Source organism: Dromaius novaehollandiae, chromosome 29 (assembly GCF_036370855.1).
Source record: "Dromaius novaehollandiae isolate bDroNov1 chromosome 29, bDroNov1.hap1, whole genome shotgun sequence".
Classification (NCBI taxonomy): Eukaryota; Metazoa; Chordata; class Aves; order Casuariiformes; family Dromaiidae; genus Dromaius; species Dromaius novaehollandiae.
In genome coordinates this window covers 331,021-357,247 of record NC_088126.1, presented here as the reverse complement: position 1 = coordinate 357,247, position 26,227 = coordinate 331,021, and the positions used below count along the sequence as shown (strand labels likewise).

The window sequence follows — 26,227 nt, the reverse complement described above, 5'->3', positions numbered from 1 at the left end:
CGCTCCCCCCTCCCCAAGCAGGCCGGGGGCTGCAGAGGCAGAGCAGCGCCGGCCCTCACTGGTCTCCCGCAGTGCCACCACCCCTGTCTCAGGCACCAGCAGGGAGGAAAACGCACCCCAGGCCCCACTGCAGCCAGGTTTGCACCTGGAAGAGCAGCCAGGACAGTTCTGCGGCACCGCCTGTGAATGCAAAGCACTGTAAAGGAAGCCAGGCTGCCAGCTGGCAGAGGGGCCCCGAGCCGCTGTCAGGGGAACTTGACCTGAAGGAGCTGCAGACAAGAAGTTACAAAGAGACTGCTTTATTGGTTGGCTCAGAGTCCGAGTGCAGGCTGGAGGTGAGGAGGCCGCCCCTGGAGAGGGGCCATGGGACATCAATTCCTCTTCCTGCCTTTGCCAACAGCTTTGGTGGGAACAGCTACGGGTGCTGCAGACTGGTAGAGCGTGGAGGAGATCTTGTTGATGTAGTAGAGGCCAACCATGGAGAAGATGAGGCTGGGAGAAAAGAAAAGGCTAGTTGGCGGCACCCCTTGTGCTGCTGTCGGGGAAGAACGCGGCAGGGCTGCACCGACAGCCCCGCTCTGCCTGGTGCCAGTCACCGCAGGAGCTCAGGGCAGGCCGCTGGTCCCTGCCCTGCTCGGTGCCCCTGCCTCTGGCCAGCAGCAAGCGCGGCCCGTCGGGGTCCCCCGGCAACAGCCCCAGCTGCGTGATGGGACTGGCCAGGCCGGTCCCCCCTGCGGGGCAGGCTCTGGACTTACCAGGTGGTCACGCAGACTCGGTGAATGAGGCCAGAGGCAAAGAGAGCCAGTAAGAGGCAGGTGAGGACTGTAGAGCAAAACAGGAGAGATCAAAGATACAGTCACACGGCCCCAACTCATGAACCTGAGCCTGGGGGTAGCAGGGGTCAGGACCACAGGGAGACAACAGGAAAAGCCTACCTACAGCAGGGACAACACTCAAGGGGGACTATCATGGTGAAGACTCCCCCCAGATTAGGGCTGGGACCCTTTGTTTCTACAGGGTGGTGCTGAGATAACCACAGAAGCGGGAAGTAGACTCACTGTGGACCCTTCCTGCCTCATGATCACAGCCAGAGACTTACTCTCAGGGAATATCTTAGCCTGGAATCCTTTACCAAAGACCAAGTTCTCCAGGTTGTTGAAGGCCTGGATACCAGAGTTAAGGGAAGAAACAGGGCGGCCTGGGATCCCCAGTCCCCCAAGTCTGCCCCTCGTCCCCAAAGGATACGGTGAGGGAGAAGATGAAGAGCGCGGAGCCCAGCAGCCCGCCCTGGATGGTCAGCCACTCGGTGGAGGCCAGCTGCCGGCTGTACATCTGCATCCCGGCGAAAAGCAGCAGGGAGACCAGCGAGGAGAGCGCCAGCGACGTGCCTGTGCCCACGGCTGGGGGCAGAGCGGCGGCTGAGGGCGGCCGGCCCGGGCCCCCGCCCTGGCCTGACCCCACCAGGCCCCGTTACCACAGCACCCCATGGGGTCCCCCATCACCATGGTGCCCCATGAGGTCCCCCGTTACCACGGTGCCCTCGCCAGGCCCCGTTACCACAGAGCCCCACGGGGTCCCCAGTTACCACGACGCCCCTGACAGGCCCTGTTCCCATGGTGCCCCGCGGGTCCCCCGTTACCACGGTGCCCCTGGCAGGTCTCGTTCCCATGGAGCCCCGTCGGTCCCCCCCGTTCCCATGGCGCCCCTGCCGGGCCCCATTCCCCCGGCGCCCCGCCGGGTGTCCCCGGTGCCCCCCCCCGCTCCCCACGGTGCCCCGCGGGTCCCCCCGTTACCCATGATGCCCCGCGGGATCCCCCCGGCCCGCGCGCCCCCGAGCCCGTCCGGCCGCGCCGCTCTCCGCACAGGCCCCGCCCCCAGCCCCGCCCCCGCCGCAGGGGGGTCGCGGCCGCGCATGCGCACAGCGCCGGCCGCTCCGGCAAGGACACGGCAGCACTAGCGCGGCGGGAGCAGTAGAGCACGGCGGCGCTGCCGCGCATGCGCGAGGGCAGCGCCCCGCCCCGCGGGCACCGCCACTCGGCGAGCTCCGAGTCCGCCTGGCGGCCGGGCGTGGCACTGCAGCGCCGCCGCTGCCGCCCAGCGCGCCCCACGGCGGCCGGGCGGGGCGCAGCAGCCCGCCCCGAGCGGCACCGGGGCGCCCGGGGCCCCGCGCCGCCGCCGCCCCCCGCTCCCGGCCCCGCTCAGCCCGCCCCGCCGGCCCGCAGCCATCCGCGGCGCAGGCCGAGCCCCGCTGCCGCCGGGGCCTGCCGCGCCCCCCGCCCCGCGGCCGCCCCCGGAGGCTGCCGGGGCCGCCCCGCGGCGCAGGGCGGCGGCAGCGCCCGCCCCGCCGCCCCCCCGCGCGGCCCGAGCATGCGCGCCGCCGCCGCCCGCCCTCCCCCGGCTCCGCCGCTCCCTGCGACGCACCGGGGCGTCCGCGGCCGCCGCTGCTGCTGCCGCCGCCGCGGGGACGGGCGCCCGGGCGCGGGCCCGGAGTCATGGCCGAGGGCGAGGACCTGCAGACCTTCACCTCCATCATGGACGCGCTCGTCCGCATCAGCGTGAGCGGCGGGCGGGGGGCGTCGGGACCGGGGGGCGGCCGCGCCGGGGCGGCGTCGCCATGGCAACGCGGCCCGGGGGGCACCGGGCCTCGGGGGGGGGGGGCGCACCGGGGCGGCGTCGCCATGACAACGCGGCGCCCGCGGCCCTTGGGGGGAAATCGGGCCTCGGGGGGGGGGGGGCGGCCGCATCGGGGCGGCGTCGCCATGGCAACGCGGCAGCCGCGGCCCGGGGGGTCGGGAGGGCACCGGGGCCGCGGCGATGGCGGGTAGAGCTGCCGCGGGGGCCCGGCCTGGCGCAGGCCGCGGGGCCTCCCACCGCCCCGGGCCTGCTGGGACCCCCGAGCAGTGGGGGCCGGGCGCGGGGGAGCCGCCAGCCCGTGGGCGGCTGCACCGGGCCGCAGGCCGCCTGCCGCGGTGACGCTCGGCCCGTCTCCCCCCGCAGACCAGCATGAAGAACATGGAGCGGGAGCTGATCTGCCCCGTGTGCAAGGAGATGTACAAGCAGCCGCTGGCGCTGCCCTGCCTGCACAACGTGTGCCACGTGTGCGCCAGCGAGGTGCTGGTGCAGCACGGCTACCTCTGCTGCGACCCCGCCTCGGAGCCCTCCTCGCCCGCCTCCACGCCCGCCACCCGCAGCCCCCGCCTGCCCCGCCGCCCCGTGCCCAAGCCCGACCGCCTCGACCGGCTCCTCAAGTCAGGTGGGCGGCGGGAAGGGGGCCGTGTGCCCCGGAGGGCGGAGGGTTCCGCTCGTCCCGGTGGGAAGGGGCCTGTGTGCCCTGGAGGGCGGAGGTCCCACTCGTCCCGGTGGGAGCGGGGCCGCGCGGCAGGGGGAGGTGGGGATGCTGCCGCCCGGCGCGGCGCCAGCGGCCGAGCAGCGCCCGAGCCCTTCCCGCTTCCCGCAGGCTTCGGCACCTACCCCGGGCGGAAGCGGGGCACCGTGCACCCCCAGACCATCAGCTTCCCCTGCCCGGCCTGCCAGCGGGACGTGGACCTGGGCGAGCGGGGCCTGGGCAGCCTCTTCCGCAACCTGACACTGGAGCGGATCGTGGAGCGGTACCGCCAGACCATCAACATCAGCGCCGCCATCATGTGCCAGTTCTGCAAGCCCCCGCAGCTCGAGGCCACCAAGGGCTGCACCGAGTGCAAGTCCAGCTTCTGCAACGAGTGCTTCAAGCTCTACCACCCCTGGGGGACGCAGAAGGCTCAGCACGAGCCCACGCCGCCCACTCTCACCTTCCGCCCCAAGGTACGGCCTCCCCAGGCAAACCAGACGGCCGGGCTGCCTTGAGGGCGCCGGGGAGGGTTGGGGGACCCGCAGGCGCCCTGCACCCTCTCCCTCTGGGTCTTTCCCGTTTGGGGTTTTCCTGCGCCACGGCAGACAAGCGGGGCAGGAGACCCCGAAGGGGGCTGAGCAGGGAGGCAGAACCCCCTGAGCTCCCCTGTGTCCGCGCAGGGTCTGATGTGCCCAGAGCACAAGGAGGAGGTGACTCACTATTGCAAAACCTGTCAGCGCCTGGTGTGCCAGCTCTGCCGCGTGCGACGCACTCACACCAGCCACAAGATCACCCCCGTGCTCAGCGCCTACCAGGCACTCAGGGTAAGGGCTGCTGGGGACAGCGGGCCGCACGGACGGGGCGGGGGCACGCTCCTCCGCAGGGATGCAGGGCACTGCCGGCAGCGCTCGACGGGAAGGAAAGCAGGCCGCAGGCTGGGCCCTTCTTCCAGCAGCTCTCGCACAGATGGGCCAGGGGCTCGGTTTGCTGCAGCGCTGATGCCACTCTGTGCTGGCCAGCCCCAGGTGGATCGGGGGCGTATGGGCCTGGCTGCGACTGGCCTCATTCCTCCCCCTGTTCCTCGCAGGAGAAGCTGACAAAGAGCCTTGCCTACATCTTGAGCAGCCAGGACACGGTGCAGACACAGATTGCTGAGCTGGAGGAGACTGTGAAGCACGCAGAGGTAAGGGCACGAGGTGCTCGCCTGCCGCAGAGGGTGGCCCTGCCAGGTGGGCGATGGCACCGCCTGGCCGGTCCGCTCTCCGTTCCCAAGCCTGTTTCCGGCGTGGGGAGGGAGGGCAGCCCGCGCTGTGTGCTGACTGTGCTGCCTTCGGCAGGCGAACGGGTCGCAGGCCAAGGAGGAGGTGTCCCAGCTGATCCAGGGCCTGTGTGTGATGCTGGAGGAGAAGCGGGCGTCCCTGCTGCAGGCGATCGAGGAGTGCCAGCAGGAGCGGCTGGCCAGCCTCCGTTACCAGATCCAAGAGCACCAGGCCATGCTGGAGAACTCGGGCATGGTGGGCTATGCCCAGGAGGTGCTGAAGGAGACCGACCACCCCTGCTTTGTCCAGGCTGCCAAGCAGCTGCACAACAGGTACCTCACAGGGACCTGGTGTGGACATGTGCTCGCACCTGGGCTCGGTGCCCAAGCTAAAGGCGTTTGCCCGTGGGATGGAGGCTGTTGAGGGCCTGAGGAGACTCCTCTTGCCCCCATGTGCCACCCCCACATCCCTGCTCTCCTGTACTACAGGATCCTCAGGGCCACGGACTCGCTGCAGAGCTTCCGGCCTGCAGCCACCGCCTCCTTCAGCCACTTCCAGCTGGATGTCAGTAGGGAACTGAAGCTGCTCACAGACCTGGCCTTCATCAAAGGTAAACGCAGCAGGATCCTGGCACCCGATGGCACTGGCTGTGCCCTGTGCCAAGGTACAGCCCCTGTGGGCAGAGCAGCTCCGTGCCCACCTGGCCTGTCTCCTCCCGCGGAGCCCCGGCTGCAAAGGGCTGTGCTCCAGGCAGGTGCTCACAGATCCACCTGCTCTGCTCCCCTTCCCTCCCCTCCCCGTCAGGGACGGCCCCTGCCCCAGCAGGCTCCGAGGTGATCCCTGCCCCATGCTCCTGCCCCTGCCCTGCGTGGGGGCTGCCAGGCGAGGGGGCAGGAAAGGCAGGGCCGCGGTGCCAGGCGGTGGCAGCCGCACAGCCGGAGGGTGAGTACTGAGTGGAGGTGGCCCCAGGCCCTACGCCCATGTGCAGGGCAGGCGCTCTTCCCCCAGGGCAGGTGCCACGTGGGCCCTGCCAGGACCGGCTGGCAACACTTTTCAGACCTGCTTCTACCTCTCTTTGTTTATAGGCTGCGGCCGCTGCTGAGTCGTCACTGAAGTAACTGAGGCAAGTCACTCCCCTGCCCCAGAGCCACCCCTGCTCTCTCTGTCCCATCCCTCCATCCCTCCATCCCCATTCCTGCCCCATCCCTGCTCTGCTGCCATCCTCTTCCATCCCTGTTCTGCCCACTGGTGGTGGCAGGTGGTGGCTCTGCTCCCAACCTCCATCCCCGATCTGCCCCCATCCCTCCATCTGCTGCTGCTCCTCCTGCCATCCCTGTCCCCTCCTCACCCCATTTCTGTCCTCTCATCCACTCATCTCGCAGCCTCTCTCTCCCACCCCAGCCTCCCTGCTCCAATTGCACTCACATCTTCACACCACTCTGCCATCCCCATCTTCTTCCCCTCCTCCTCTCCTGCTGTCTCCATCATCCTTCTCTCTCTCTCTCTCTCTCCCCCTCCCTCCCCCCGACTTGCACTCAGCCTGTCTGGTCCCTGGAGCCTCACAGCAGCTAGCTCCTCTGTCTCCCTGACTCTCTCTCTCCTCTGGTGCCTACACACAGTCTCTGCAGTCAGATCCCCCTAGACTCCTGCTGGTTGTGCGTCCGTCCGGAATGCCCCCTCCCTGCGTCTGGCCGCCTCCCCGCCTGCCGGGGGGACGCTGCCTGATGCCCGCCCGTGCCTCTCCCCGCAGCGCCCGAGGCCCCCGTCATCGACACGCAGCGCACCTACGCCTACGACCAGATCTTCCTGTGCTGGCGGCTGCCGCAGCACTCGCCGCCCGCCTGGCACTACACGGTGGAGTACCGCAAGACGGACACCAAGGCCAAGGGGCTCAAACTGTGGCAGCGGCGGGAGGAGGTGCGCGGCACCAGCGCCCTCGTGGAGTACCTGGACACTGACAGCGTCTACGTGCTCAGGGTGAAGGGCTGCAACAAGGCGGGGTTTGGGGAGTACAGCGAGGACATCTACCTGCACACACCACCCGCCCCAGGTGAGGGGATCCCCAGCATGGCCCCAGGCAGGGGAATTCAGAGCAGTGTCTCTTTCCTCCTGCCAGCCGTTTGTGGTGTTCACTGCCCCGCACTCCACCCCAGAAGCTCCCCCTTCTCACCTGCCTCTCTCTTCCTCTCCGCAGTCCTGAACTTCTTCCTTGACAACCGCTGGGGCTTTAACCGGGACCGGCTGGCCATCAGCAAGGACCAGCGCGCCGTGCGCAGCGTCCCCGGCATCCCCATGCTCTTTGCTGCCGAGCGCCTCATGACCAGCTGCCACCTTTCCATCGACCTGGTCATCGGCGACGTGGCCATAACGCAGGGCAAGAACTACTGGGCCTGCTGCGTGGACCCCAGTTCCTACCTGGTCAAGGTGGGCGTAGGGCTGGAGAGCAAACTGCAGGAGTGGTTCCAGGTGCCACAGGACGTCGTGAGCCCCAGGTGAGCAGGGCTTCGGTGCAGGCACTGGTCCAGCATCCCAGGGATCGTGGTGGCCCCGGGGTATGAAGGGGGGGACCCCTTCTCGTGGATGTATTCAGCCAGTTCCTGGCTCCCCACAGGGCCCCCCAGCGCGTCCATCGCGTGTCCGCACCAGGACTAAACCTGTCCTCCTTCCACAGGTACGACCCCGACAGCGGCCACGACAGCGGAGCAGAAGACACAACGGTGGATGCGCCCCCACCCTACGCTTTCCTGACCATTGGCATGGGCAAGATCTTGCTCTCGCACGGGTCAGGGCTCACCTCTCGCGACCCCAACGGCTGCACTGTGCCCTTGCCCCCACGCATCGGCATCTGCCTGGACTACGAGCAGGGCAAGGTGAGCTTCTACGACGCTGTGTCCTTCCGCGAGCTCTGGGAGTGCGGCGTGGACTGCTCCGGGCCCGTCTGCCCTGCCTTCTGCTTCATCGGAGGGGGTGCCCTGCATCTCCAGGAGCTGGTGGCCAACAAGCAGGAGCGTAAAGTGACCATCGGGGGCTTCGCCAAGCTGGACTGAGCCTTGCCCGTGCTCCCTGCACAGTCTGCTGTGACCCCTTCCTCCTTGCCAAGCGAGCTCTAGGGCCTGAAGGGGTAACGGGGGGCACGGCTGAGCCGGGAGCAGAGCACGGTGGGGGCAGACCCAGCCCTGCCGATGGCTTGGAGCTGGCCAAGTGTTTGTTTTGTGGGATGGGGTGGGGGGAAGGCTGCTTTGCCGTCCCCTCCTCTCCCCGTCCATTGCCCCTTCCTCCAGCTCTGCTCAAGGCTGCTCAGACCTGGGGCTCCGGCAGGGCTGGGGGAGGATGCGGTGCAGGTCCTGGCAGAGGGTCAGTCTGTGGCTCAGCCCTAGAGATGGACCAGGGAGGGGGGGGTGTGAGTGGGACGTGGGGCTCAGGGGCTGTGCTGGGTGGGGGGAAGGCGCTGGTCGGGGTGACAGTGGGGGGAAGTGGCTGGACACTGGCTGGGGTGGGGGAGGCAGCTGCGGTGGGGAGGGGGGAGGCTGGGCTGGAAAGAGGGTTGAAGACTTTTTAAAATGGCTAATTTTCAACGCGGCTCGCGGATTCAGCGGGCCTGGCTGCAGCCCCGCGGCCAGGCACATCCACTGCCGGACCCCTCCCGTGGCTCCCTGGGCCCGGAGGGGGGACCACGGTGCCCTCAGGCTCTCCTCGGGGCGCTGCCGTCCGCTCTGCCCTGCGCTCCCCGCCGAGGAGAGTGGCTCTTCCAGCGCGGGGGCCGCATGCATGGCCCGGCTGCGTGGGAACAGCCCTGTCCCTGCGCCTGCCGGCCCGGCTCTGCCTGCCCGGGCACCCTCCCGCTCGCTGCCCATGCCCCCGCCCGCGCTCTGCACGTGCTCCCGCTGCAGGCCCGGAGAGCGGCGGGTGCTGGCGTGGCGTCCAGCCCCGCGGGACGTGCTCAGCACAGCCCTGCCCTGTCACACCGCCCCGTTTGGTGCCAAATCGCTGGTGCTGGTGCCCAGCACGCGCAGCTGGGGCAGGCTGGGCCCGCAGGGATGCCTGCGTGGCAGGGAAACGTGCCTGCTCCCCGGGGCTGCTGTCCACCGCAAGGGCCCTCGGGCTGGCGCTTCGGCCCTGGGAGCCGTCCGAGCTGCTGTAGTTTCTCATGGGTTCTGTACTGTATAACTGCTGTATTTTCATGGTTTCCTACAATAAACTGCAATGCCAGAGTTCTCCACAGCTGCCTCTGGGGCAGGAGAAAGAAGCTGCAGCTTCAGGGAGGCAGCGCGCAGGGCAGAGCCATCCTCGCTCAGGGCCCAGCGGGGAGGCCGTGCTTCGGGCCGCGGCCAGCAGAGGCCAATCCTGCCGCGGGAACAGCCCGGGGCGAAGCTGGCGGCCTGGGCCAGCGCCTCTGCGCAGCGCTGACGTGTGCGGTCCCTGCCCAGGCTGTGCCCAGCCACGTGTCTGGTGCTCTCACGCTCGCTGCTCCATCCCGGGCCGAGGGGACGTTGGGGCGCTCCTGCTCCAGGTTGGCAGCGCGGGAGGGCTGTGGAGAAAAGCCCTATAGCATTACTGGGGTACATACGGGGGCTGGGGGGTCCCAACTGGTGCTGGTCCAGCTCAGGGCTTCTGGGATCCCGGGGCCGGAGACAGCATCCTGCTGGGGCTGGTCAGGGAGCAGGACCCCTGGCCACTGAAACGCGTGCCGGAGAGCACACGGAGCGGCGGCATGCGGCCGAGCCACGTGCGTGGCAGGGCTGGCCCCTCGCGCTGGCACCTGCCCCAGAGCCAACGCCGGCCCCAGCTGTTTGGGCAGGATGGCAGGTGGGGGCCATGGGGACAGCGCCCGCGGGACGGCACGGGCCTGCCAAGGCACCGGGCCTGGGCAGGGCACCTTGCAAACAGCAGCTCCTTTGTAGGACCCAGCCCAGGTGCTCATTTCGATTCCTCGCCGCCCTGCCCAGCGCCGGCACCCCCAGCCCCACGCTTGCACCCCGGCCCCCAGCACCTCCCAGCACCGCAGTGTCCCCCGCTTGGGCAGGTGCAGGACCCTGCACGGCAGCCAAAGCACCCCCCCCAGCCCCGCGGGATTGGGGCGCTCACCACAGCCCCATCCCACCTCTGGTTCCTGTTCTGGCCCCGTGCCTGATGTTACAAACGATTTCTTTATATAAGTTTTGTTTCCTTGTTATTCTGGCTTTTCAGTAGTTGCCAAAATCCTCCCAGCCCCCAGCACAGGCGTCCTGGCCCAGCCCGAGGCGAGAGGGCAGCGCAGACACCCCCTTCCCTTGCAGGAGCCAGCGCTGCAGGAATGCCCCCTCCTCAGCCCAGCTCCGCTCCGGCCCCCCCCCCCGCTTGGGGATGGACCCAGCCCACGTCAGTGCCGCTCTCCGCTGCAGCCGCAGGACCTGCCCATGCCCAGCCCCTTCCCAGCACCCTGTGGCCGTTTCTGGCCCAGGACATCCAGGTCATCCCGGGATCCCGACCCTGGACCAGGCGGGGAAACCGCAGGGACACGGGCACAGCCCCGGCCCCGCTGAGACGTGACTGCAGCCCGCAGGCATCCACAGCAGGCATGCGGATACATCATTCATGGCTCTTTCCCCATGCTTTTATGGGCCTATCATCACCTTGATTTGCCACTTGTGCAACTGCGGGAGGACAAACTGCATTCAGTGAGAAATATGTTTGCTCATAAAACCCATGAAACTGAGTGCTGGACAGATGGGCCGAGATGCTGAGTAACAGTGACAGCACCCGGGGGGGCCGGGGGACACCACGCGCAGCCGTGCCACTGCAGCTGAGATTCACGACAGCAAATGAGGAATCACACGCCAGCCCGCCACCGCCTTGTGCCCTCGCCGTGCGCGACCGGACTCACGCGGGGAGCGACGGCTCCGCGGGCTCCGGCACGGCTCCGGGAAGGACGAGGCCGGTGGCAGCGCCCTGCGGGCAGCAGCTCTTCGGCCTCCTGGAGCGTGGCCAGCGCTGGTCCCCCGGTGCCGGCCCGGTGCGGGCTCCTGCCCGGCTGCTCCCAGCGCCCGCGGGGCACTGTCCCGCGGTGCCTCGTCCCGGCCGGGATGTCAGGACCGGGCTGGGAGGTGCCCGATGGCCGCGCAGGAACCGGAGCCCGACTGCACCGATCCTTTTATTGTGAAATGCGATAAATATACCATTGCCACGGCCCCCGTGGCGCCCAGCGCTTACAAACCATATATATATTTATATTTATATAAAACACCAGCGCAAAAACAACCATAGGATCCCCGAGAAGGCATGAGGGGGATGCGCGAGCCCAGAGCCCACGCCGACGGTGCAGGGCAGGGGAACGGCCGTGCGTGGCCTTGGGCAAGCGGGGCAGCAGGCCGGGAACCCTCCCACCCCTCCGCCCCAGCGATTTTGTTCATCCTGTTCTGTCATGCGCTCGGATCCGGCTGCTCCAGAACCGTCCGGCTGCCGCTGCCGGCGGCGGAGGGGGACGTGCTGGGGGCCGGCATCGCTCCCGGGCAGCCCTCAGAGGTTGTCCGAGCCGGGGGCCGGGTTGGTGTAGCTGAAGGTGCCGGCCCCCGCGCCGTTGCTGCCCGCGACCTGGGGGGAAGCGGAGGGGCCGCGTCAGGGCCGGGGACGAGCCCCATTCCCGGGGAGCCCCGGTGCCGCAGGAGTGGCCCCCCGCACGGGCACCCGGGCCCCCGCCGCGGCCAGAGCTGCCCAGGACGCATTGCTTTCCTCCAGCGTGATAAGCCGGCCCGGCAAGAGCAAAGGTAAATATTTACCCGAGGCCCCTGGTATTTGAACAGCGCGAGCTGCTTCCAGGGAGCGGAACAGCTGGATGCGGCCCCCGCCCCGCAGCACGGGGCTGGCAGCAGCCCCGCGGTCCCACCGCGGCGGGGCAGGCAGCGAGCCCCCTGCCCGCAGCCACCCCATGGCAGCAGGGGGCTGGAAGCAGCCCCGGTGCCCACCCGGCCCCGGCCACCTGCCCGCGACGCGGCTCCAGCCAGGCGTGAAAGTTAGGCTCACCTCACCGCCACGGCTCGGGGGCCGGCGCTCGCAGCCCGGCTGCGCAGTTTGCTCAGTTGCTGGTTCGCGGCGGCTCCGTTAGCCATTAACGGAGAGGGGACGGCAGGGTCGAGGGACTCCCTGGTACCCGCACGCACCCAAGAACACCCTGCACCACCCCTGCCGCCGCAGCGTTCCCGCGCCCAGCCCCGGCGCGGAGCAGCCCCGCGGCTCACCTGGCTGTAGGGGTTGTGCTTGCTGGTGGGCGACGCGTAGCGCCCGTGGCTCTGGTAGGTGGGGTACTCGGCCATGGGGTGGTAGGAGTCCTTCGTGCTGAACAGGTCCAGCTTCCCGTGGCTCTTCCGGCGGCAGGAGCAGGTGGTCTGCGGGGAGGAAGGGCCCGGTGAGCGGGAAGGGGCCGGGGGGGCTGAACGCCCGGGGACGGGGCACTCACCAGCAGGAGGAAGATGAGGATGCTCAGCAGCACGAGGATGCAGACCAGGACCAGCAGAGCGATGGCCCAGGCTGGCACCGCAGACGCCGGCGCCGGCGAGTTCTCATCTGCAGCGCCTGAAACACCGACGGAGCCACGTCTGCACCGCGGGAAGAGCGGCCCCGAGAGGAGCCTGACCCCGCGGATCTCACCAGCACTGGGAAACGCGCTCAGCTCCGCCGGCTGGGCGCCCTGGGCCGGGTCCCACAGGAGTCACCAGAAACGCCCACAGCACCAGGGCTCCCTCGCCCGCACCGTGCCCCGGCCCCCGCGCTCCCACGTCTCCCGCTCACTTCGGATGTTGTCCAGCTGCAGACCCATGATGAAGCCGTTTGGGTCCAAGCTGTTCTTCAGCTGTTTCTCGGCAGCATTGACGGTGACGGAGCCGTTGCCACGCTCAAACACGAGGTCGGACTGCACCACCACGGAGCCGTGGCTGCCCCAGAGAGGAGGGTGAGCCCGAACCACCACCACCTCCCGCTCTCCCCTCCCGCCACTGGCCCCGGACGGGTGGACGAGGCCACCTGGGCTCCGCGGCCCGAGCCTCCATCCCGCCGCCGGGCGCCATACCTGAACCGGAGCTCGCTGCACCCCTGGTAGGCCTGCCGGCTGGCGCACTTGGCGCAGCCAAAGACGCTTTTGAACTGGAAGAGAGCAGGGGGTCAGGGCCGCACCGCCGGCTCGCCACCCGCCCCAGCCGCCCGCCCCTCTCCCCGGCCGCGAGGCTGCTCCGCGCTGCGGGGCGGCTGCTGGAGCAGGCACTCGGGGCGCTTTCCTCCCCGCACGGGCAGCCGGCGGCAGGACTCACCATGGCCAGGACGCTCTGGCTCAGGCTCACGTATTCTTTCGACGTGGGGTTGAGCAGGCTCTCGCTGAAATTCCTGTTGAGGATGCGGAAGGAGAGAGGGACGCGGAGGAGCAGCTGGATCCCCAGGGTCGGCAGGCCTGCGGCTTTGCTGGGGTTGGGCACGCCACTGCCCGCCAGCACGGACGTCGTGGCCTTCCCGGGGGCCGCGCTGCCCTGAGCGGTGACAGAGACTTTGCCTGTGGGGGACGCATCAGTGCCGTTGTCCGCGGTGGCGTTAGAGCTGGAGGTGGGGACGGCAGAGCCGTCGCTGGTGCCGACCAGCGGGGGGACCTTGCCGCTGCCAGCCGTGATGGTGGTCAAACCGGGTACCACGGTGCTGCCCGTCCCCATGGTGTCGGTGCTGGGTGGGGGGCCCACACCGCTGCTGTTCGCCGTGGTGTTGGAGTGGGGCGTCGCAGGGCGGACAGAGACGGGCAGCGCAGTGCCGTGAGCGGTGGCGCTGGCAGAGCCGTTTGCGGACTGCACGGTCGTGGTGTTGCTCGTGGGGGAGTCAGGAGAGGGGGTCAGGAACGGGTACGATCGCTTGGTGAGCAGGACTGTTGTCATGCGGATCGGGACGGGGGTTTGGGTCCCGTTGACTTCTGTGGCGTTGGAGGTGGTGGTGTCTGCGGTGGTGGTCACAGAGGTGGTGGTGGTGGTGGTGGTCACAGAGGTGGTGGTGGTGTCCATGGTGGTGGAGGTGGTGGTCTCCGTGGTCGTCTCCGTGGTGGTCACGTCGGTTTCCATGGTGGTTGCGTCCGTTTCGGACATCGCAGCCCGCGTACCTAGAGGAGAAACAACCAGGAGTCGGCAACTGGGGCTGCAGCACCAGTTTGGGAAGAAACAGGGCAAAGCAGCGAGCTGCAGCAGGGAGCGGAGGCTGCAGGCAGGGCGCGGGACCTCCCAGCCCGAGGGTAGGATGCCTCCGGACAAAGAACGTCCTTGGGCGAGGACGCCTGCGCCAGAGCCGGCAGGCCGGGGTGCTCCCCAGGGCTGCGCTGCCGGGACGTGCCTGCACCGCGGCGGGCTCAGCCCATGCCGCCCGGCCCTGGCCGGTCCCGGGGGTCGCAGCGGAGAGCCGGGCTGGGACCCCCTCTGGCCGCCCGCCCTCCCGGCGCCGCCCCGGAGCCCCGCGCTCACCTGGGCCCAGCGCCGCCAGCAGCAGCGGCAGGAGGGTGGCGAGGCGCATGGTGCCGGGGCTCGAGCTCCGCGGTCCGGGCGGCAGGAACTGGCAGCTCGGCGGCGGCGGCGGCTTTATAGAGCACCTGGAGCAGGTGGGGAGGCCCCACCCCGGCAGCGCCCGGGGCAGCGCCGAGCGGGGCGGGCGGCGGGGGCCCCCTTGCCGGGGTCCCGCACCGCCCGCAGCACCCCAAGGTCAGAGCCGTCTCTGCGGCAGGACACCGCCGTCATCCCGGGCACGGCGTGAACACGGACACAGCGGTCCCAGGGATGGGGGCACCGCAGTCCCGTGTCCCCCCGTCCCGGGGGAGCCGCCGGGGAGCAGGGGGGCGCGGGGTCCCCCTTGCCGCCGGGGGGCCGGACCGGCGGGCTCAGCCCGGGGTTAATCATTACCGGGCGGCCACCGCCTCGCCCTGCGCTCAGATAAACCCCGGCGATCCCCCCCCGCTGCTGACGCAGGTGGGGCCCCGCGAAACGCCGCTCCCTGCCCGCAATCACGGCGCCCCACTGGGCCCGGAGCGACCCCCAGCCCCCCCCGGGGCCCCGCCGGTCCCGGATCCCCCCCGACTCCTGGAGGGCACCTGCCCCCGCCCCGGGGCGCCGGGCGCGAGCCCCCCCGGTGCGGCGGCCCCCGGGCGGCCCCGTGCCAAGCCGGATGCAGCGGCTCCACCCCGGCGGCACCCGGTGCCGCCCGCGCCGGGGCGCAGAGGCCCCGGCCCCCGCCGCCCCCCCGGCTCCCGCAGCAGAACCGAGACTGCCCCGGGCGAGGGCGGGGCGGAGGAAACACGCCTGGCTGCCGGCCGGTGCACGGGCAGCGGGGCGGGCCGCGGACAGCGCGTGTCAGCTCCACGCGCTCCGGGTCTGCGGGAAGGGGCAGGCGGCTCCCGCGCCGCGGGGCCCCCGGCCCGGGCACCTCGTGCCCCCCCCGCGCCAGCCCCGCGCGGCCACGGCACGGGCGGGCCGGCGCCGACAAGGGCGGTCGCGTGCGGCGCCCCCCACGCGCGGACCCCACGCGCGCCCCGCGGCGCTGCAGCGGCGGCGCCCCCTGGCGGCCGCGCGCAGCAGCACCTGCCCCCCCCGCCGGCCCGCGGCGCGGCCCCCCGCGGGGAACCAGGGAACCGGGGCCCGCCGCGGCCCCACCGCACCGGGAGGCGGCGCAGCCGCCGGGCGAGGGGGCGGGAAGGGGGGGGGGCCCGCGCGTTGCCCTTTTAAGAGGGGGGCGCGGGGCCGCGCGGGCGCCCGTTGCCGGCGGGGCGGGGCGGGGCCGGGCGGGGGGCGGCCCCGTGCGGGGGGCGGGGGCCATTCCGCCGCGTTGCCGGGGCGCCGGTCGCCATGGCGACGGGCTAGTGCTGCGCGGGGCCCGGCGCGCGCCGCGCAGTTCCCACGGAGCGGCCCGCGCGGCGGCGGCGCCTCCGCGGCCCCGGCGCCGCCGCCGCCCCGCTCGCAGCGCGGCCGCCCGCCTCCGGGGCGGCGGGAGGGACGGGATGCGGTGCAGTGTTGTGCTCTCCCTACCAATATTGCACTCGTCCCGGCCTCCCGCCGCCCCGGGCTCCGCCGCCGGCGGCAGCCCAGCCCCGGAGCACCGAGCCTCCCCCGCCCGCGCCCGACGACCACCGGGAGGACGAAGAGGGAAAGGCGGCGCCGGCCCCGGCAGGGCCCCCGGCCCGGCGCCCGCCGCAGGAACAGGGCGCGCAGGCTAGAAAACAATCAAAACTTTATGGCCAGACTTAAGGCAGAGATTCCAGCAGCAGGCAGCGCCCGGGCAGGGGCGGGCACGGCACCGGCCGGGGGCGGCGGGACGGCCCCCCGCCGCCGGCGCAGCCCCCGGCCCTGCGCCGCAGCACCCCGGCGGGGAGCGCCCGGCCCCGCTCGTGCCGCTGCCGAGCGGCGCACGCCCCAGCCTGGGGCCGGGGACGCACGTCAGTACCGTTAGCGGCAGCCCAAAGTCCGCTGGGCGCCAGGACCCGGGTTCGGGCGGCGCAGAGGCCGGCATGGGCAGGGGGGAGCCAGGGCCCCGCTCGGGGAAGAGGCTGCGGCGCCCACGGAGTCCCTGGGTGACGCAGGCGGAGAGGTCCTGGGCTGGGCCACGGGCTGCTCACTCGCGACCTTCAAGCAGGAACCGGCGGAAGGGCTCGAAGTCTGCGGGGACCGTGTCTGCGGGGGAGAGCGGAGGGGGTCAGCGTGCGGATGGGTCCCAGGGGATCGGGGTGTTCCCACACCACCGCTTTCTTCCCCCGGCTGACGCGGGGCGGGGGACAGGGCCTTCCTTCGGGGGGAAGTCCCGTCAGAGCAGGCTGGCCGAGCATCAATAAAGCGTGAAAGCTCCACTGCGCGCCGAGCATCACTGGGGCGTCCCTGATCCCAAGACTCGGGTACCCAACCCGGGAGAGACGGGTGCTTCAGGGCTTCCTACAGCAGGAGGGGGCTCCTGGCCACCCCAGGGCAGCAGGTCCCCCACGGAGGAGAGGTGCCCACGGCAAGCAGCTCCCCAGCCTGCAGTGAAGCTGCTTCTCGCGGCCCTGCCCCGCCGCCCGGGCGGCAGCGCCGGCGGCTGCCCCGCGCTCACCGTTGCACCGATACTGCAGGTTGGACCAGATGATGTTCTCCTGGGAGAAGCAGAAGACGCCCAGCCGCCCCCCTCGCATGGTGGTGTCGATGATCACGCCGGAGTCCGCCACCAGCCGCGGTCCCTCATAGAGCCGAACCCTGCGGCGGGAGGAGGGCCCAGCCCATGAGCAGGGGACAAGCGCCGGGCACCCGCTCTGGGGCTGGGCAACCTCGCTCTGGGGCTGGGGGCCTGCTGCACCTGCTGTGGGGCTGCGATTGGGGGTCTGGGACACCGTGCTGTGGGGCTGGGGCTGTGATTGGGGGTCTGAGACACCCCGCTGTGGGGCTGGGGCTTCAATTGGGGGTCTGGGGAACCCACTGTGGAGCTTGGGCTGCCATTGAGGATCTGGGGCACCCCACAGTGGGGCTGGGGGCCTGGTGCACCTGCTGTGGGGCTGGAATTTGGGGACAGGGGCACCCTGCTGGGGGGCTGGGGCTACAATTGGGGGTCTGGGGCACCCCGCTGTGGGGCTGGGGCTGCCAATGGGGGTCTGGGGCACCGCACTGTGGGGCTGGGGCTGTGACTGGGGGTCTGGGGCACCCCGCTGTGGGGCTGGGGCTGCCAATGGGGGTCTGGGGCACCCCGCTGTGCGGCTGGGGCTGTGACTGGGGGTCTGGGGCACCCCGCTGTGGGGCTGGGGCTGCCAATGGGGGTCTGGGGCACCCCGCTGTGGGGCTGGGGCTGTCTACTTAGGGGCCAGGACACGGCACTGCAGGGCTGGACTGGGCCGGGGGCTGAGGCACCTGCTCTGGGGCCGGGGCCAGGCCGGGGCCCCCCACTCCGGGCCATTGTCCCCGCCCGGCGGCGGCGGCGGGGAGACCGAGGCCGGGCCGGGCCCCGCGGCGGCCCCGCTCGCCCCTCAGCGCCGCTTTGCATGTGAAAGGCGCGGGCCGGCGGCGCCGCGGGCCGGCCGCGTTGCCCGGGCGACGGGGACAATGGCCGCGGCGGCCCGCGCGGGCCGGGGGCTGCGCCCGCCGCCGCCTTAAAGAGGAAACGCGCCCGCCGCCCCGCACGGGGGGGGGGCCCACATGGGGGGGGGGCAACACCGGGGGGAGCTGCCTACATGGAGGGGCCCCAAGAGGGGGGGGCTCCCACCCATAGAGGGGCTTTCCCACACGGGGGGTGCCCCACACCGGGGGGGTGCCCCACATGGGGGGCGTCTCCAGCACCGGGGGGGTTCCCCACACGGGGGGCGCCCCACCCGAGGGGTGCCCCACACCAGGGGTGTCCCCAAAACCGGGGGGGGTCCCCAAACCGGGGGGGCTGCCCCACGGGGAGGGTCCCCAAGACTGCAGGAGCTCCCCCACACCGGGGGGTGTCCCACATGGGGGGGTCTCCAGCACCGGGGGGGTTCTGCACATGGGGGGGGTCTCCAGCACCGGGGGGGGTCCCCACCCGGGGGGTGCCCGCCGCGGCCGCGCCGCTCACCTGATGTAGCCCACCTGGGGCCGGTGCGCCAGCTGCCAGCGGTAGGAGGTCTTGTCCCTCCAGCCCACGTTGCGCGGGTCCTTCCAGAGCAGGCGGACGTGGCCCGGCGTGTGGCCCGTGTGCCACAGCGCGTTGCGCAGGTGCTCCCCGGGGCCCGTTGTCGACTTCACCGCCTGCGGGCCGTGCGGGGCGTCAGGGGGGGCCGTGGGGCCGCCGGCCCGGCCCCCCCGCACTCACCTTGAGCTGCAGCCCCGGCTCGGCCACGGCGCGGAAGGGGGTGGCCTGCCAGTAGGTCTGCTCCGTCTGCTTCCACATCACCACGTAGAAGCTGGCGCTGTCCTGGTAGCTGAAGATGAAGCCGGCGTAGTCGTCGTCGGTGACCGTGTTGACGTGGAAGGTGCCCTCGAAGTCCACGCCGTTGAACGCCGTGTAGCCTGGGCGAGGCGGGCGGACGGTGCACGGCGCGCTCCCACCGCCGCCGGCCCCCCGCCCCGCCGAGCCCCCTTACCCACGGCCAAGCCCGGGTCGCTGTTCATGGTCTGCACGATCTCCATGCCCTGCGGGGGGGGGAGGGGGGAGGGTTGGCGACGGCGGCGGCGGCCGGCCCTCCGCTCCGCGCCTCGGCCCCGGCGGCCGCCCCACCTGGTTGAGGACGACCCAGTTGGGGTCGATCTGCGCGTCGCCCTCGGGGTCGAGGATGACCGTCTGGTAGGCGCGGAAGTCGGTCAGCGTCACCTCGGCGCTCTCCGGGCAGGCGTCCAGCGGGTCGGCGACGGTGTCATTGTCGAAGTCCTCCTCGCAGACGTCGCCCACGCCGTTCCCTGGGTGGCGGGCGGCAACGGCGGGTCACGCGGGGCCCGGGCGGAAGCTGCCCGCCCGGGGCCCTGCCCGCCGCCCGCCCGCCCGGCGCTCACCGTCCGAGTCCTTCTGGTTGGGGTTGGGGATGAGGCGGCAGTTGTCGGGGCCGGGCGCCACGTAGTCGGGGATGCCGTCGTTGTCGTCGTCGTTGTCGCACTCGTCCCCGAGCCCGTCGTTGTCCGAGTCCAGCTGGGAGCTGTTGGGGATCTCGGCACAGTTGTCCTTGGTGTCCTGATGCCCGTCCCCGTCACTGGGGGCAGCGAGGACGTGGTCAGGGCAGCGCCACGGACCTGGGGCCTGCCACAGAGCCCTGGCGAGCCCCGAAGACCCCGCCGTCCCCCCACGCGCGCCCGTGGCTCTGCAGGACGCCCCGTCTCACAGGCGCTCCCCGATGGGGCCCCGGCTCCGGCCGGCCCGGTCTGCCCCCCGGGAGGGCAAGAAGCAGGCGCTGCCCCAGAGCCAGGCAGCGGCGCGGGCTCCCACCTGTCCTCGTTGGTGTCGCAGGTGTCTCCCACCAGGTCGCTGTCCATATCTGTCTGAAAGAGACGGGAGCCCGAGGTCAGCTCTCCTGCAGAGAAGGACCTGGGGGTCCCGGTGGACAAGGTGACCACGAGCGGCAATGTGCCCCGTGGCCAAACCCATACCTGAGTGGGGTTGCTCATCTCGGGGCAGCTGTCACAGGCGTCCCCAACGCTGTCCTCGTCGCGGTCTGTCTGCAGTGGGTTGGGCACCTTGGGGCAGTTATCCAGCATGTTGGGAATTCCTGCAAGCGGGAGAGCCAGCAGCTCGTGAGCGGACACCAGCCTGGCGGGATGCGGGCCCTGCTCCACAAGGGATCTGCAGCCCAGCCTCGGGAGCCACTCACCGTCCCCATCAATGTCGTTGTCGCAAGCGTCCCCCTCGCCATTGCTGTCTGTGTCCCGCTGGTCGTTATTGGGCACATTGGGGCAGTTGTCGCAGGCATCCCCAAAGGAGTCTGTGTCTGAATTCTGCTGGTCTTTATTGGGGAAGAGCCGGCAGTTATCCTGCAAGCAAGACAAGGACAGAGACATGCCCTCACCGTGGCGGCCGGCAGACAAGAGACCGCAGTCCCGTATGGGTCGGGGCAGGAGATCCCCTCCAGCAGCCTAGGCCAGACCATCCCAGAGCCACCGGCCTTGGCCTGCTGATCCCCAGGGGTCACCGGCATCAGGCCAAGGGGGAGGCTGCCCCCCTCGCCCAGCACGGCCCCCAGAGGCCCGGGCATGTCCTGCCCATGTGGCATGGGCACCTCCACATTCTTGATGCCATCACCATCAGCGTCATCATCACACTGGTCCCCAATGCCGTCATTGTCGGCGTCCTCCTGCCCCGAGTTCGGCGTCAAGCGACAGTTGTCCTGGGGGCACAAATGCCATTAAAGGTGGGGAGGAGGAGAAGTCTGAAGCATAGGCTGGGGACGGGCCGTCCTGCTGCCCCAGCTGCCCGCACCCCATGCCCCAGCTGCCTCCCTCCCTCTCCCAGGACGCGGTCCCACCTGCTTGCAGTGCTTGTTGTTGTCGATGCAGGGCAGCGGCTCATCCGGGTAGCCGTCGAGGTCTGTGTCTCGCCCGCACACATTGCCATTGCCGGCCCAGCCCACGTTGCACTGAGGAAAGGGGAAAGCAAAGGCTGTGAAGCAGAGAAGGGCCCTGGCAGGAGCAAGAGCTGGCCTTGCCGGCATCTCCTGCGCCCCCCTGCTTCTTGGTCCTCCTGTGCTCGTCCCCCTACTCACCGCACAGGAAATTTCCCCATTTCTCTCGAACATGCAGAACCCGTTGATGTCGCAGGGGTTGGAGGTGGGGCTGCTGCAGGACTTCTGCAGGGTGCAGCCAGTCGTCTGATTCCCCACAAACCCTGACTTGCAGGGACCGCATTTGTACGAGCCCTGGGAGAGACAGGGTACGGGGCAGGATGCGGAGAGAGGAGCAGCGCCAGACGGCTGGGGCAGAGGGGCAGCTCTACTCACCAGCGTGTTAGTGCAGATGGAGTTGGGGTCGCAGCCGCCATTGTTTCCATCATTGCATTCATCAATATCCGTGCAAACCTGCGGGCAGTGAGGGAGAAACCGTCACCCGAGCACTCACCTCGTCCGCAGCTCCCGCAGGGGGCCCAGGACAGGCTTCCTCGCCCTGCGGGCACCCAGGAAAGCCGCCCTGCGTCAGAGCGGGGACCGAGGCGCAGCACCCTCTGCCCGCACCGCAGCGGCCCGGCGCACCCGCACGGAGCCAGCCGAGTCCCGGGGCACCGCGCTCACCTGCTTGCTGGCCCTCGCGTAGTCGGCCCCCACGCCAGAGACGGTGTTGCCCCGGTAGCCGCGGGGACAGGGCTCGCAGCGGAAGCCGGGCGCTGTGTTGATGCACTTGGAGCCGGGGAAGCAGGGGTTGGCGTGGGCGCACTGCGGCGCAAAGAGAAAAGCTGCAGCTCCGGGCACAGCACACGCAAGCCAGGGAGCAGCCCGGGGGGGCCTCGCCCTGCCACGCGGCCTGGGGACCCGCGGGGAGGGGACGCGTCAGGCACAGGACATCTGCCCTACCCGCACCAGGGCTCAAAGCGGCCCCGGGGGACAGGCGTGCGGAGCGCACCGGGCAGGCCCACCTCGTCGATGTCCGCGCAGTGCGTGCCGTTGCCCTCCAGGCCCGGGGGGCAGGGCCCGCAGCGGTACCCGGGGTACTCGTACGTCTCCATGCAGTCCACGCCACTGAAGCAGGGGCTGGGGTTGCAGCGGGAGCGGTGCTCGTGAAACCCTGGGAAGAGCAGGGCCGGTCAGGCGACGAGCGTCTGCGCGGCACAGCCGCTCGTCCCGGAGCGGGGCGGGAGCCGAGCCGGGCCGGCACTCACCGCAGACCTGGCACTCCATGATGGTGTTGCGGATCAGAGACATCTCCTTGACCTGCAAGAGAGCAGAGCACGGCGCGTCGGGGGCAGCCAGCATCCAAGGCCCAGGGCGGACAGTCCTGCACCTACCACCTTTGCACAGGGGCAGGCGTGGGGCACATCACCCCCGTGGGGCGAAGGAGGCCGTGTCCAAGCCCTGCCCCACTCCCCGAGCTCCACGCTGCTCTCACAGTGTCCCCAGCCCCTTGAACCGGGGCTCACAGCGATCAGCGCCTGCTGGCATTTGGCTCTCGGGCAAATCCAGCCCAGGGCATGGAGAGCACCACCACCACCGGCTGCCTCACCTGGTCTCTAATGTCCTCTCGCAGCTCTGTCAGGACCCGGTTGAAGAGGGTCAGCTGAGTGACCAGCGCCTTGGTCTGCTCGCCTGCCACGAGCAGAAAGGATGGCGTCAGTCCCGGCCGCAGGACGGAGGCAGCCGCCGGCGCTGGGCACCGCTCTGCCCCCAGTGCTCTGCGCCGCGCTGGAGGGCACGGGACAGCCTAGGGCCCTGTCCCCTCCTCCCCGCTCGGGCCCAGAGCTGTGCAGGAGCCCGTCCTTGTGCTGCGGGGACGGGCACCATTGGCAAGGACTGCGAACCTGCCCCTTGCTGGCTCACCCCCACGTGGGTCTCCCAGGCGAGGACACGGCACCAAGCGGCCGAGGCTCGTCCCTGGAAACACACCCATTCCCGCCCCATGCGCCTCGGAGCTTCCCCTCCCCAGGGTGCCCTGCAGGCACTCGGGACACTGGGACAGGCTGCGAAGGGTGCACACCTCCGCGGGTCCCCAGGCACAGTCACAGCCCACGCACCCGGGAGCAGGGACTCACCCAGGACGGAGGCCAGCACACTTGTCACTGCAAGGAGAGAGACCAGGCAAGACGTCACCGCCGGCTGCTTCGGCCAGTGCGTGGCTGGGGCTGGGCCCCAGAGCACCCCCTGCTAGGGCTCCTCAGCGCGTAACACGCACGGGGGGGCCTGCGAGCCCACCGCTCCCTAGTGCCCACGCACCGCGCAGAGCACAGATGTGCCGTTACCTGCATTGTGGATGGACTCATCCCCTTGGAAAGGACACTCGCTCAGGGCCCCGACTCGGCTCATGGACCCTCCAAGAATCAGCTTCATGGACTCCACGAACCCCTAAGGTACAAGGGGAGACGCAGTCGGCGGGGCGATGCTCTGCCTGCCTCAGGGGTGCAGGGAGCGGAGTGGGGCTGGGGGCGTCCAGCTCCCACGGCCCAGGGAGCCCCAGGGCAGGTTGTGGCGCTCACCTGCATCCTCTGGTAGGCCTTCTGCCCTGTGCGCACCTCTATCGACTCCACCTCGGCCAGGGGGATCTCCGAAAGCTCGGGCAGCCCCACGCTGGAGTCCATCTGCTTGCAGTCCACGTAGAGCTCCATGCTGAGCATGTCCCCACGTAGCCCGCTCAGGCGCACGATCACCATGTGGCTCTGCCCGTCTGCCACGTGCGCGTGCTGCAGGTTGACCGAATGCAGCTTGTTGTCTTCCCGCAGGTAGCGCACCAGCACTGTGGAGGAGGACGATGGGGCCATGAAGGCTCCTCCACAGGACGGGCGACCCGGCGTGCCCTGGAAAGCTCTCAGCTTGCACCCGGCTTATCAGCTGCTCTCCGCAGCAGGCCCCGTGGACGGCAGGACTTCGGTCCCATTTCTCTCTGTGCATCACAGAAACATCAGGGCCAGCACGCGCCCCACAGCCTCACGTGGCAGGCACCTACCTTTGTTGATTTTCCCCACCACCGAGACCTCCAGCCACCTCGTGTTGTCCTTCTTGGAGTAGAGGCCAAAGAGGATCCCCCCCTGCTTGGGGGGCAGGCGGAAGGTGGAGAGGAGGTAAACGTCGTTGACCGACAGGAGCTCCATCCTGATTTTGTGCGTGATGCTGGCCATCTGCCGGGCTTCGCTCACCATGAGCAGGTCAATGACTGCAGGGAGGAAGGGACGGAGGCCACATCCTGACCGACAGGCACATCTCCGGGGCGCGTGAGCACGGAGCTGCGGGCCTGCCCGGCCCGGGGCTCGGCGCCGTCCCGCGGGGAAGCCCCCCTCGAGGGCAGCGCCCGGGGGAGGCCGGGGGGCCCGGCCCGGCCCGGGACCGTGCGCCGGCTCCGCCCAGCGCCGTCCCCGCGCGGTGGCGCTGCAGGACCGGGAGCGGCGCGGCCGCACCGCCGGGCCCGGCGCAGCGGAGCCTCCGCCGCCGGCGGGACCGGCGTCCCGGCAGCAGCCCCCGGCCCGGGGCCTGCCCCGCTGCCCCGCCCCGCAGCCGCCGCCGGGGCTTCCCGCGGGGGCGGCCGCAGCGCCCCGCCGGCCCCGAGCATCCCGCCGCGGAGCGGGAGGGGCTGGGGCCAGGCAGCCGGCCCCGCGGAGGACGAGCGGCTCGGGGGCCGCGGCTCGCTGGGAGGCTCCGGGGCAGCGCGGAGCCCCCCGCCGCCGGCGCCGGCAGACAACGCGGAGCCGATCCCGCGGCCGCCCCGCCGAGGCGCAGCGGGGCCGGGAGCCCCGGCGAGGGAGCCTGGCCCCGGGGCGCCCGGGGCAGCGCGGAGAGCCCGGCCCCGCGGGGCACGGCGGCTCGGCTGCCCCGTGCAGCAGCCCCGGGCGAGCCGGGAGCAGCTGCGAGCCGCGGCGAGCCCGCCCGGCCGCAGCGCGGCACCTCCGACCCGGGCAGCCTCCGGGCCAACGAGCGCCGCCGGCCCCGCTGCCCTCGCCCGGCGCCCGCCCCGCCCCAACCGCCGCGCCCCCCGCCCCGCTGCCCGGAGCCGCCGGCGGCAGAGCGGCACCGGCGCCCGGACAGGGCTGGCTGCAGCCTCGGCCGGCGCTGCCCCCGCCGGGCTGCGAGGCGCGCCGCTCCCTGCCGCACCTCGGCCCTCGGGGTGCTGGCGGTTACCCGGGCCCCGGGGATGAATGTCCCTCTGTCCCGAGCGCAGGGCGCCGGCCCCGCGCAGCTGCCAGACCTCCCAGCGAGCGCGGAGCCGCAGCCGGCAGCCCCGGGCCGGCAGCGGCGCCGGGCGCCCCGGCGCAGGGCAGCGGGCGGGGGTCCCGGGGCCGCCGCCGCCTCCCGCCTCGCAGCGGCCGGAGAGGAGCGGGGCCGAGCGCGCGCCGCGTCCGCAGCGCCCCGTCGGGGCTGTCCCGCCGCCCCCGCCGCCCCCGCGCCCCGCCGCGCAGCCCCGCGGGGGCGGCCGCCGCTGCCCGGCGGCACGGACCGGAGCCGCCTTACCTTGCAGCCCGGGCCGGGCCGCGCCGGCGGCGCCCAGCAGGAGCAGCGCCAGGAGCGCGCCGAGCGCCGGGCCCCCCGCCGCCCCCAGTGCCCCCATGCCGCCGGTGCCGCCGGTGCGGAGCGGAGCGCGGCGGGGCGGAGTGGCGCCAGCGGGGAGGGGCCGGCGCTGCCGGCGAGGAGGAAACAAAGAGCCGTCAATCACGGGCGCGCATCCCGGGGACCGCGGCGGGCGCTCCGCCGCGTCGGGGCCCGCCGCCTCCCCCAGCTGGCTCGCCGCCGCCCCGGCCGCGCCGGGCCGCCCCCCGCACCGGGCTCCGGGCGCGGCGGCGAGCCGCGGTCCGCCTCGGTGCTGCCCGCCCCTGCGCCGCTCCTGCTCACAGAAATTGGGTCTGGCAGGCGCTGGTTCACCGCGAGGTCAGGCCGTCTGGAGCCGGGCTGCGGGGCGCGGAGCAGCCCCAGCCGCGCAGGAGCATCCAGCCCCGGCCGGGAAGGACCCGCGCTGCCGGGCCGCGTCTCGCCGCCCGCCCAGGCCGGGAGCCGGGGTGCAGGGGCCGCGCGGGGAAGGGGGTCCCTGCGCGGGACCGGCCACCGCAGGGCGTGCTGCAAAAAAGCTCCTGGCAGGGGGGTGGGAGCGGGACCCCCAGCACGTGCGGAGAGGGGCGCTTTGCCAAGGGTCTCCTGCACCGGGGTGACACCCTCCGGGACAGGCAGCATTCCCTGGGGAAGCAGGTCCCCTGGGACAGGCCCTTCGCCGCTTGCCCAGGAGGGGAGAGCAGAGCCAGGCCACCTGGACACTGCTCGGGAGCATAAATCAGCTGTCAGGAACTGGCCCAAGCCCCAGAGCAAAGTAATGAGGTCATCCTGGACGCTCCTTCACCTCTGCCCTGGGCTGCAGGGAAGGGGAACCAGGCAGAGCTGGGGACACGGCAGGACCCGCAGCCCCCCGCCGCGACGGCGCCTGGCGGCTAGCGCAGCGCGTGGTGCCCTGCGTTTGCCGGTCCTGGGCTCCCCGCAGGCAGCGCCGGGCAAGGACAAGCTGCGCCTGGTGGAGCCGTCCTGGCTCCCACGCCTCGCTCCGGCAGGCCTCGCTCCGGCAGGCCCCGCTGCGCCCGCGGCACA

General features: G+C 71.4%; 4 protein-coding genes across 5 annotated transcripts; 1 reads left to right on the top strand and 3 right to left on the bottom strand.

Moving 5' to 3' along the window:
* Positions 1 to 283: 283 nt before the first annotated feature.
* Positions 284 to 1,922, bottom strand: KRTCAP2 (keratinocyte associated protein 2). Of its 2 annotated transcripts, none has more exons than XM_064498832.1 (5): positions 1,794 to 1,922; positions 1,246 to 1,400; positions 1,100 to 1,163; positions 756 to 822; positions 284 to 492 (listed from the first exon to the last, which is right to left on the bottom strand). In XM_064498832.1, the coding sequence occupies exons 1-5, from the start codon at positions 1,912 to 1,914 to the stop codon at positions 372 to 374; spliced, it is 528 nt and encodes a 175-aa protein (XP_064354902.1). In that variant the 5' UTR covers positions 1,915 to 1,922; the 3' UTR covers positions 284 to 371. The 2 variants fall into 2 exon arrangements, with proteins under 2 accessions (XP_064354902.1, XP_064354901.1); XM_064498831.1 differs by having other exon boundaries at positions 1,246 to 1,451; positions 1,794 to 1,911.
* Positions 1,923 to 2,352: 430 nt separating this feature from the next.
* On the top strand, positions 2,353 to 7,989 carry TRIM46 (tripartite motif containing 46). The gene is made up of 10 exons (XM_064498829.1): positions 2,353 to 2,555; positions 2,998 to 3,253; positions 3,458 to 3,801; positions 4,009 to 4,152; positions 4,416 to 4,511; positions 4,666 to 4,919; positions 5,076 to 5,197; positions 6,338 to 6,637; positions 6,782 to 7,079; positions 7,259 to 7,989. Exons 1-10 carry the CDS (start codon positions 2,493 to 2,495, stop codon positions 7,632 to 7,634), a joined length of 2,253 nt encoding a protein of 750 aa, XP_064354899.1. The 5' UTR covers positions 2,353 to 2,492; the 3' UTR covers positions 7,635 to 7,989.
* A 2,715-nt stretch (positions 7,990 to 10,704) lies between these two features.
* On the bottom strand, positions 10,705 to 14,486 carry MUC1 (mucin 1, cell surface associated). Its single transcript, XM_026115096.2, has 7 exons — positions 14,046 to 14,486; positions 12,867 to 13,690; positions 12,629 to 12,702; positions 12,352 to 12,494; positions 12,020 to 12,135; positions 11,802 to 11,948; positions 10,705 to 11,157 (listed from the first exon to the last, which is right to left on the bottom strand). The coding sequence occupies exons 1-7, from the start codon at positions 14,092 to 14,094 to the stop codon at positions 11,083 to 11,085; spliced, it is 1,428 nt and encodes a 475-aa protein (XP_025970881.2). The 5' UTR covers positions 14,095 to 14,486; the 3' UTR covers positions 10,705 to 11,082.
* Positions 14,487 to 15,781: 1,295 nt separating this feature from the next.
* Positions 15,782 to 25,362, bottom strand: THBS3 (thrombospondin 3). The gene is made up of 23 exons (XM_064498771.1): positions 25,109 to 25,362; positions 23,613 to 23,819; positions 23,146 to 23,402; positions 22,912 to 23,014; positions 22,705 to 22,731; positions 22,179 to 22,261; positions 21,838 to 21,889; positions 21,595 to 21,743; positions 21,254 to 21,394; positions 20,966 to 21,043; positions 20,732 to 20,884; positions 20,495 to 20,605; positions 20,249 to 20,356; positions 19,844 to 20,003; positions 19,623 to 19,741; positions 19,462 to 19,514; positions 19,035 to 19,228; positions 18,763 to 18,941; positions 18,629 to 18,677; positions 18,358 to 18,554; positions 18,121 to 18,293; positions 16,651 to 16,790; positions 15,782 to 16,238 (listed from the first exon to the last, which is right to left on the bottom strand). Exons 1-23 carry the CDS (start codon positions 25,203 to 25,205, stop codon positions 16,180 to 16,182), a joined length of 2,889 nt encoding a protein of 962 aa, XP_064354841.1. The 5' UTR covers positions 25,206 to 25,362; the 3' UTR covers positions 15,782 to 16,179.
* Between the last annotated feature and the right edge of the window lie 865 nt (positions 25,363 to 26,227).